The 9,925-nt window shown below is 29.0% G+C and overlaps 2 protein-coding genes across 3 annotated transcripts; one reads left to right on the top strand and one right to left on the bottom strand.

Moving 5' to 3' along the window:
• Positions 1-1,734: 1,734 nt before the first annotated feature.
• Positions 1,735-3,096, bottom strand: LOC132943170 (tRNA (guanine-N(7)-)-methyltransferase). The gene is made up of 6 exons (XM_061012024.1): positions 2,788-3,096; positions 2,584-2,708; positions 2,336-2,520; positions 2,166-2,279; positions 2,001-2,102; positions 1,735-1,941 (listed from the first exon to the last, which is right to left on the bottom strand). The coding sequence occupies exons 1-6, from the start codon at positions 2,910-2,912 to the stop codon at positions 1,822-1,824; spliced, it is 771 nt and encodes a 256-aa protein (XP_060868007.1). The 5' UTR covers positions 2,913-3,096; the 3' UTR covers positions 1,735-1,821.
• A 3,424-nt stretch (positions 3,097-6,520) lies between these two features.
• On the top strand, positions 6,521-9,698 carry LOC132942891 (farnesol dehydrogenase-like). 2 transcript variants are annotated; one of them, XM_061011591.1, is made up of 7 exons: positions 6,521-6,644; positions 6,711-6,852; positions 7,856-8,033; positions 8,111-8,237; positions 8,429-8,558; positions 8,859-9,020; positions 9,464-9,698. In XM_061011591.1, the coding sequence occupies exons 2-7, from the start codon at positions 6,721-6,723 to the stop codon at positions 9,554-9,556; spliced, it is 822 nt and encodes a 273-aa protein (XP_060867574.1). In that variant the 5' UTR covers positions 6,521-6,644; positions 6,711-6,720; the 3' UTR covers positions 9,557-9,698. The 2 variants fall into 2 exon arrangements, with proteins under 2 accessions (XP_060867574.1, XP_060867573.1); XM_061011590.1 differs by having other exon boundaries at positions 6,572-6,852.
• The last annotated feature ends 227 nt before the right edge of the window (positions 9,699-9,925 follow it).

Below are 9,925 nucleotides of genomic sequence, written 5' to 3' on the forward strand. Positions count from 1 at the left end.
ATTGGGTATTAAAATAATCAATTTTTACAGCAAAAAGCAGTAGTTTAAATTTGATAGAATGTGAATATATAAGAACATTGAATATATTACATTCATTACTTGTATTAATTAATTAATTACTATTTAATTTTTGTTCAGACTGAAGAGTGAAGAAAGTGACGAATACGTTATAAGAAAATAAAAAAATAGTTTGTTGGATATTGAATAACTTGTTAGTACTGCACTTGCTTAAAAATTTTAGTATATCTAAAATTATATTTTTAAAAAAGATACAAGGATTTGATTTTGTTATATAGGATATTGTTTACTATGAATCTGAGTCCTATATTTTCTAAACATTTGATTTAAATACAGTGGATTTTACTTAATATGGGACCAAACTCATTTCCCCACATAATTGGTTGGCCATATAAACTGAAATTAGTTGTATACATTGAAATTGGGACCAGACTATTATGCCCACATTAGGCAGAATTCATTGTATACTATTTTAATAAAAAAAAAATAAGATTTGCTACCTATATACAGTGTATTCTTCGGCCCTCGCGTTAGTTTCCCAGAATCTGTAACATGTGGAATTTACCGAAGTCTAATGAATCTAATGATTAATAGATTGAAATTTTTAAATTTGAGAAAATGAAAAAAAAAAAATAAGAAAATTCATTCTGAGTAAACTTTATGACTTATTCAACTTGACTGATTTCTTATAGTATTATTTTGTCTATTATATTAGTGTATTAGAAATTAAAATAATCATAGTTGTCCTGAAAAAATGTGTATACTCGTTAACATTTAGAAGGAACCTCAGGGGGTAACTTGGGCACAGGGCCGTGGCTTTACAACACAGCAAAAGCAATGTTTGTTAACCTGTAGTTAACAAACATAAATGTTGTTAGTATGTAGTATGCACACAATGTATAATACATATTATACTTGCTCTAATAACTATTAACTATTTTCTTCTTGCTAAAACTTTATGTTCAAAGACAATGACACATTAATTGTATTGCCAAGAAAATAATAATAGTAGTGATGGGAATAATCTATTGATTTTGATAGTTGATATAAATAATAACAGTTACAGACATATCATGTATTAAAATCAAATTAATTGAATCACTCATACATAATAGAAGAATTCTATATTGTGTGAACAACCCACCCTTCCACCTAACTACCTAAGTTGTGTTTAAATAATCAATTAAAACAATCCCCTTTAAAAAATCCTGGCTATGCGCCTGTATATATTATATATGTACTATGTAGTATAAGCTATTAAATCTGTTAATGGGTTTGACTGTATTTGCATTGAAAAGAAATTTCACAAAAATAGATTATAATTCAATTATTTTTACAACCAGTTCAATAAATTTTAATTTTAATTAATTGAAATGAATCATTCAGTCATTTGATTATTCATATTTCAAGTACTGATTTTTAAATTATTAGATTATACTTATTTTGACCACTTATCATTTGATTACTAATAATTCAACTATTCCCATCACTAGTTAATATTTAATTTTGATATTGTATAACTATGCTTTATTCAGAATAAGAACAGACCATGCGATGAACAAATCATGTTGTTGTTCGTGCATCCATCCCCATAATGGCTGTCCCTACAGATATTCACTATTATTGAATAATTATCAAATCGACCACTAGGTGGTCTGGCATCGCCAAACTCAGTTGCAATGCGGTTTGTTCTTATTTTGAATAGGGTAGTCTATCCTTGTTGAAAATAATTTTTATTCCAAAACTATAATAAAGACATGGATTCAATCTCTTATTTTATTTTTTGTTATATGATGCTGTATACTATAAATCTGGATCCTTAATTCTCATAAAAACAGCTAAAAACTTGTCTCCATTATTTCTTGTCACTTTTTTCCCTTCTTCTGAACTTGCGTACAGTTTATCAACAACAGGATCATCTTTCTGCAAAAAAAATTTAGTTAAATAGTCATATAGTTACAAATGTTAAATAACAAAATTACCAAGTCGCCATCTTCTACACGTTTAAATAGACCATGTTCAGAAAAATGCTGAACCATCCATTCATGCAAATCTTTCACATCGGTAACTGTATACACCAGTGCCTAAAAGTAATGACAATTATGTTTAAACATAAAGAGTTAAAGCAAATTAATGACAAACCATACTTCCTCAGCCAACACATAAGCGTACTCAGACAATGTAGTGTCATTGATGATTCTCCACTTGTGTTTGGATTTTTTGAAATGGGGGTCTGGGTAAAGAAAAAACATCTTTTTTATCTAAAAAAAATTAATATTTTAGTACAGCAATTATCATATGATCTCAATCAACTGACTTGGCCTTTTTTAAAAAAATTTGGTAAGTATTTGATTGCATTAGTTCTTATACATGCTATATTATTATAGCAATTGGGTTGATTGGCCCTAAGTGCTTTAATCCTCTCGATGACATATTGAGATACTTTTACTCTTATCTCCATCCCGAGGATCATCGAATCCGGGAACATGGGCGACATAGTAACTAAAGTATTATTCAAAAAAAATTTAATAAATGTTTCAATTGATTAAACTGATAAGTACATACCTAAGAGACCACCATAGCCACATCCAATGTCCAACATTTCAACACGCTTGTTATAAATGTTGGACTCTGTGTTAGTTACATCAGGGTATAGTGTTGACCAATCATAAGCCTCTGGGCAACTGGGACTGTTTAAAAAAGAAATATTATTAATTATTACTGAAATGATTGTATAAAAGTATAGTCAAATAATAAAATTATATTTACTAATCAAAATCGTGATCGGCAATAGGATTTGAATGAGCTCTTTGCCTATAGTACTTTTTTTGAGGCAATGATAACTCTTGCTTGTCCGTTTCATCTTCGTTTAATGGTCGTTTGGTTTTCTCCATAGTTTTTATGAAATGTTCTCCAAATGGACAGTAATTTTAACTACCGCTAAACGAAGGTACTTTACCTACTGTAGTTTGTAGTTAACATAGGAATCTAATTCAATCTATATTAAAATCAATCAGTAATACGAATGTCTCATGGCTCTGTCCGTGATCGTCTGTCGTCTGTATCCTACTATCCTGTGATTTGTGAAGATAACAGACTGACAACTGTTAACTTCGGCTATTTTTTTATAGTTAGCTTCTATACCACTGATAAGAGACAGGTTGATACCAGTTATATTAAGTTGCATTTACAACATTTATTAGGGGCAATTTTGAATTTAGTAACAGTGTCTTGGCACAGTATAGAAACCTATTCTGTAATCTTGATCCTAAAATTCCAGATGATATAATTTCTTAAACTTAATATCTGTTGTGCAAATCATAATTAATTATCAACAAATGAGCGTGCGCCGCGGAGCGTGGGCTCTTCTGATAAATGCTTTTCGTGGACAAAAATACGATGTACCCGACCTGGACAACATTATATTGTTCCAGAAACGAAATAATATACGATTTATCAGGGCCGAAATTCCTGAATTTGGTTTAGCCATTGGATTTCAATCCCAATGAGCTCTCGCGATCGTATCAAGCAAGTCCTAATATCACAGTGATTATAATAGTATACAATAATTATAACATAGAAGTATATTTTATTAGAATATATAAATTATAATAAATTGAGTTAAATGAAATATTAAGATAAAATGCCTTACATTAGAATTAAGACTATCGTTGAGATCGATACTCACTAATAAGTAACAACAAAGCATATAATAATATAATATATATATATATAGCATAAACTTAATTCAACTATCCAGGAGTCAGGACTAATCCTAGTATTTGAAAAAATATGTTGCGTAGTACACATCTCCACGCTGTATTGACTAATAACTTGCTATAGAGCACATAAAACATCATACATCTTTACGACTTAAAATGCAATTACGTTAATTTTTTTTTATCGGGATGGCAGATGACGTGTCTTGTTGCTTACGCAATCCATAAATTGTATGTATTTTTGATTTTTAGGGGAGAGGAGTGTAGTGCGTATTTTAAACCAGGATCGGAAGATTTACAAGAGTCAGGAATGGACCAGTGGCGTCGAGTAGTTACGCACTTAAGGTAAAGCATTTGAACCACCTAAAATGTTGGATGGGTGGGTCGTGGGTGCTTGGTCTGTAGGTAAAAAGGATAATTAATAGTTAATACTTTTGCTAAAGTAAGTAGGTACTTACTACATAGGTATACTTACGTAGTTACGTACCTACCAGTTACGTATTAGTGTATTACTTATAAGCTAACGCATTATTACAGTATTATTAATACTATTACCATATTAGTAGCCTGTGTCACTATACCTAGTCTAAACGAATTTTTATGATAGTTTAATACTGTAATAATTATTTATATCACATAGGTATCTATTAAAGTAAGCACCCCCAAGCTCTAATTCGGTACCCACTAGCCACTGTTATTTAACACCAAAAATTATAAAAGAACAATTTATTTATTTTATGTAAGATTTTTTTTATCTGACGTTTTTATTAAAAAAAAAATTTCAAAAAAGAGTCTTTCCTTACATAAATAAATTATTTCAAATTGCAGTTACAATTTCAATAAGTTCTGTAACATGTGAACGGAGTTTATTAAGTATGCTGTGAATTAAAAATTGGTCGAGGACATGACGTAGGTATGTTACAGCAATAACTTACGGATTCGTTTATTTTAAAATATTAAGAGGGATGTTGTAAGTAACATAAAAACAGAATCAGTGTTGGATAGGTATCTACATCATAGAAAACAAGTAAAATAGGTTTCAAATACATTATACTTGTATTCTTATTTCAATATCAAACGTAACTAGCCATTTAGGTATGTTATTACTTATTTGTGTTTGACATATTTTTTTATATTGGTTGTAACTTGTAAAATATTTATATTGTTATAATAAGACAATTATTTACATTTTACTTTGTAGTTTGTACCTAAGTATAATATAAAGAATTAAATAAGTATGTAATAAATAATATTACTAAAATACTAAATAAAATTAGAACGACACTTTATATTTAAATGTATGTCTGGTGGTGTGGGGGGCAGTGAGATAAGTAGGTATACATAATTTTAGCACCCCCTAAAATGTAGTGCTATAGTTGCTCTACTATAGTGACTAGCTCAAGTGCACAAAAGAGGGACATTTTCAAAATTAATGATCGCCAAAAATCAGTTGAGAACAACCATTTGTTGGGACCGTTTAGATTCTAGGTAAACGTACGGTTTCCTTACAACGTCTGGACATAACATCAGCTCTACTCTATAGAGTCATTACCGGTCCGGACATAGGTCGGCGTCTGACGCGGCCGTGCAGTTCCATTGTTTGACGCTGCAGGGAAACGGTAAGGTAAGATTATTATCTAAGCAATGATATGCTTTTTATTATATTTTAAAGCGAGTTATAAATATTTTAAGATGTACAAACAATTTAAGATTTTTTAATAGGTACTCATAACTCACTTTAAAATTAAATTAAAATTAAAAAAAACCTATGTTATTGCCTAGATAATAGTCTTACCTTTAAATTTTATAAGAGGTCGACTCACTCTAATTTTTAAACTAACGGAGCTAAACGTGATCTTCTGAGTGTACATTTTGTTATGTTACGTACTTCAGTACTTGTAAGACGGAGACAACAAATGTCACTGTAACGTCCCTTTAACTAACTAGGGTTTGTTGAATTTATGATTATTTACATATACATTTAATATTAAATTGGAGATAAACTTCCCTTATCTAGTATTACCTTATATTTTTCCAGATACTTATTGGGTATCTACCACGCGACCATACAATACATTTTTCGGTAGGTAAAACATCCCACTAAGCTTCCATCACATATATTATTAACATGATGGATATCAAACAAAACATTAGTCAAGTTCCAAATATTTAAATTAGATATTAAAAACAATAATTTAAATATACAATTAAATTAAATAAGAATTTCTACTGAGATGTATTACAAAAAATAGTGTTTTATATAATGTAGGACGTAGGTATTTAACTATAATATTGTATATTTTAAGTTATAGCCTATTGGATTTATAAACAAAAAACCCTATATCGTGTAGTGTATAAGTAATCTATTCACACTGTAGTACAGCAGACGCTGAGTATACATTTTTATAATACTGTAGCGTATATGTATATATGTGATTGTGATATGTCATAACGTGTAGTGTAGCGACTGTACTACTGTAGCCGATATACAGTCGTTGATTTATACTACGCCTCGTAACATTATTGTACATCGTATCATTATACTTATTATTATATTATGTACATCCAATCTTATTATTATTTACCTTTAGTTTCTGTATATCTGTGTTCTTCAACATAGCCGATAAGATTAATAACTATTTGATACTTCATCATTTATAACAAATTATACAAATATAGGTAGGTAAGTGTGTGCTTAACGCTTACATATATCTACTTGTTTTGTAGGAAATTATCTAAATAAACTAAATCCCATAGTAAATTAATGGAGTTATAATATAGATAACCTTACAAGGATGACCTACTTTTAATTGTTGTGTTAGTTGTAGATACGACTTCTACATTATAAGTACATACCTGGCTACTTATGTCCTATATATAACATAGGTAGTACACTTCAACTGTACTGTACGTGTGGCCGTTAAGTGTTTATACTGCATGTCTACATAAATGTATTAGTAATTTGTTTAAAAGTGTTTTAGTTATGGAACAGTGGAAAGGCAAAGTAGCGATAGTAACTGGTGCCAGTGCAGGAATCGGTGAGGCAATCGTTGTCAAGTTGGTGAAATACGGCGTTCATGTTGTAGCGCTCGCTAGAAGAGAAGTTAAACTTCAGGTTATTTTTCTTAAGTATTCACAAACATACATTTTTTTAAATCTGGATTTAAATTTAAATAATAATATTTTATAGGATAATTTCTAAATAATAAGAACAAGGTGGTAGGTGAATGATAAAAATGTGAATGCAACTTATATTAGTTGACAGTGGCAGCGGGATATAAGATTATTTGAAGCAATTGCTTCATGTCTGAAATGGGTGGGTGGGTGTATAAATATCTATATATACAATCGTAAGACCTCAACACAAATATCATGGCAAATATATAATTAATAATTATTAATGGCCCCTAATTTTGGTTCAATGAAGGGTGCTGTGGTAAAAATATTTAAAATATACAATATGCTTCAAAGCCTCCACAATTTCGCACCGCCACTGTATAACAATATAATTATTTGTAATTGTATAGATGTACGGACTACAGAACATATAACATTGCCACATAGGCATATAATATACATAATATAATGAATCATATAAATACAAAGCAGTAAAAACGGTTGACATTTTGAATACATACTTGATACTTTCATACATTTCATTCAAACTATTTGAAAGAACAAAAAAAATAAGTAAAATGCATAAAAACAACCAAAATAAGCAAAAACATGCACTTTAAAATCGTATTGTAACATAAATACTAAATTACTAACATGATATCAATAAATAAATGTCCATAGAACTCTTATAGATTTTACGTCAAGCCAAGAAAATAACCAAACGCTTCGAGTTCCGAAACTTGGTTATGACTTTTGACATTAAAATTTAGAGATATATTGCAAATATGTTTACTAATAATGTTTTTGGTAACAAATCCTACAAAAAAAAGTAAAAACAGGTAAAGTTCATTTCAAATAACAAATTCATTTTTTGTTAAAAATCGCATTTAAAACCGATACAATATAAATATTTAAATATTTATTGTAATTTATTATAGTTTACCAACTATACACCTGGAAATTATTTAAATATACAAGTAGTTTTATAAAATTTATTGAAGGAACTAGCAGAATCACTTAATGGAAAAGGAAATAATCATGGTACTGTTCACACAAAAGTTTGCGATGTGACAGATGAACAAGCAGTGAAAAATGTATTTTCTTGGGTCGATTCTACACTAGGAGGTGTTAGTATTTTAATCAATAATGCTGGAACCGCAAAAGTATCAAGTCTTCTAAGTGAGAAAAAATATATTTATAATCAATTGGTTTCTTTTTATTATACATTTTACATTATTAATAATTGATTTAATAAGATGGAAAACTGGAAGATTGGCAAGATATGATGAATTTAAATGTGTTGGCATTAAATGTGTGTTCAAGGGAAGCTTATCAATCAATGTCAAGAAATAAAATCGATGGTCATATTATTCAAGTGAACAGGTAAATGGTAATAGCTTATGTTCAAGATAATAATTTATTAATTAATTATGACTTGATAAGGATACAAGTGTAAAAAATAATTAAGTATAAAAAAAATGTTTATAAAAAATATTTCCAATCTAAAAAGATAATAATGAATCATTGTTTATTATTTTATAATTTTATATAACTTTTATACCTTTATAATCTAGTGTTGCTGGTCATAATATAACACCATACTTTGCCATGAAAATGTACAATGCTTCAAAACACGTGGTCAGAGTCTTATGCGAGGGACTTCGTCACGAACTACAGTTAGTAGGATCAAAAATCAAAGTGTCGGTATGTACAAATTACAAACAATCCTAAGTTCATTTTACAGCCACGCATAATACGGTACGCGTGCGTATCATACGCACTACGCAGTTTTTCGATTTATATTAAACCATTATCTAAGTTCGTACGGGCACGATGGAGCGTATGTTTTCGAGGCGTCGGCGTTTATGTAGGTACCTACGAACTTACATAATGTAAATCGAAAAACACAAAAACGTACCAATGCTGTGAAATGACATGTATACAGTCTAATAATCAAGTTCATAACTTTTATTATGTTTATAAAATATTTTAAATATATTTTAGAGCATTAGTCCAGGAGGAGTTTCAACAGACCTTTTATTAGGTATTATTGAACGTAGTAGAGAACCAAATTCAACAGTTCAAGTAAATAACATAAAAATACTTCAAACTGAAGATGTTGCTAACGCAGTTATTACCACTTTAGCCACTCCGCCAACTGTACTTGTAAGTTATTTTGTTAGGTACCTATATTGGCTACATTATTCAAATATATAGGTACTTATAATTAACGATGATAATATTTAATATCCAATTAGTGACAAATAAAAATAATTTTTATGTATCAACAAAACAACGACACAATATCAGTTTTGATAATCGCAAACTAACAACGCTTATAATATTATATATAGTCATAAATCATAATACTTACATTACCTAGGTACTATACATAGTTTAACGCTTTATAAATTATAATGTAGTGACCTATATTGTTACCTATATATTAAGCTGTTACTCATTGCCTATTAGCCATTGCATATTATCACAAAGACACTAAGCTGATTTACTAAAATAATTAAAATTAAATTGAGGGATAGGTACCTCGTACCTATTTAACACATAAAAATAAAATAATAATGTTTTTATCACCTTCGTGTATACTGTAGATAGCTGAAATGACCATTGTGGCCAATGGATCAACAATACAAGCACATTTTCAACCATCAGCGGCAGTAGTGAAAAACTTATTAAATTCATAAAAATATGTAATTTATATAAGACACAACTAGGTACATTATGTTTTTTTTTTTTTATTACAATGGATTATAAATTATTAATATTGTTATTATAAATTACTATTACAGTCTTACAAATAAAACATCAATTTAAAAAATAAAATAATTCGATGCGTTTTAAGTTTTAACTATATAGGTATACAATTTTTCGTAAATGATAAATAATAATGTCTACTATAGTCTGTAGACCGTAAGTAGAGATCTAGTGATTTATATAGAATGTTAATGCAATTTAAATTTGTTTCATAATAATGTAATAATATGGTAGGTAATATATAAATTTAATATTTATTATATTTCTAAAATTTTAGAATTTAATTGATATAAACAACA

The sequence above is a fragment of the Metopolophium dirhodum genome, chromosome 4 (genome assembly GCF_019925205.1).
Source record: "Metopolophium dirhodum isolate CAU chromosome 4, ASM1992520v1, whole genome shotgun sequence".
NCBI classification, from domain to species: Eukaryota; Metazoa; Arthropoda; class Insecta; order Hemiptera; family Aphididae; genus Metopolophium; species Metopolophium dirhodum.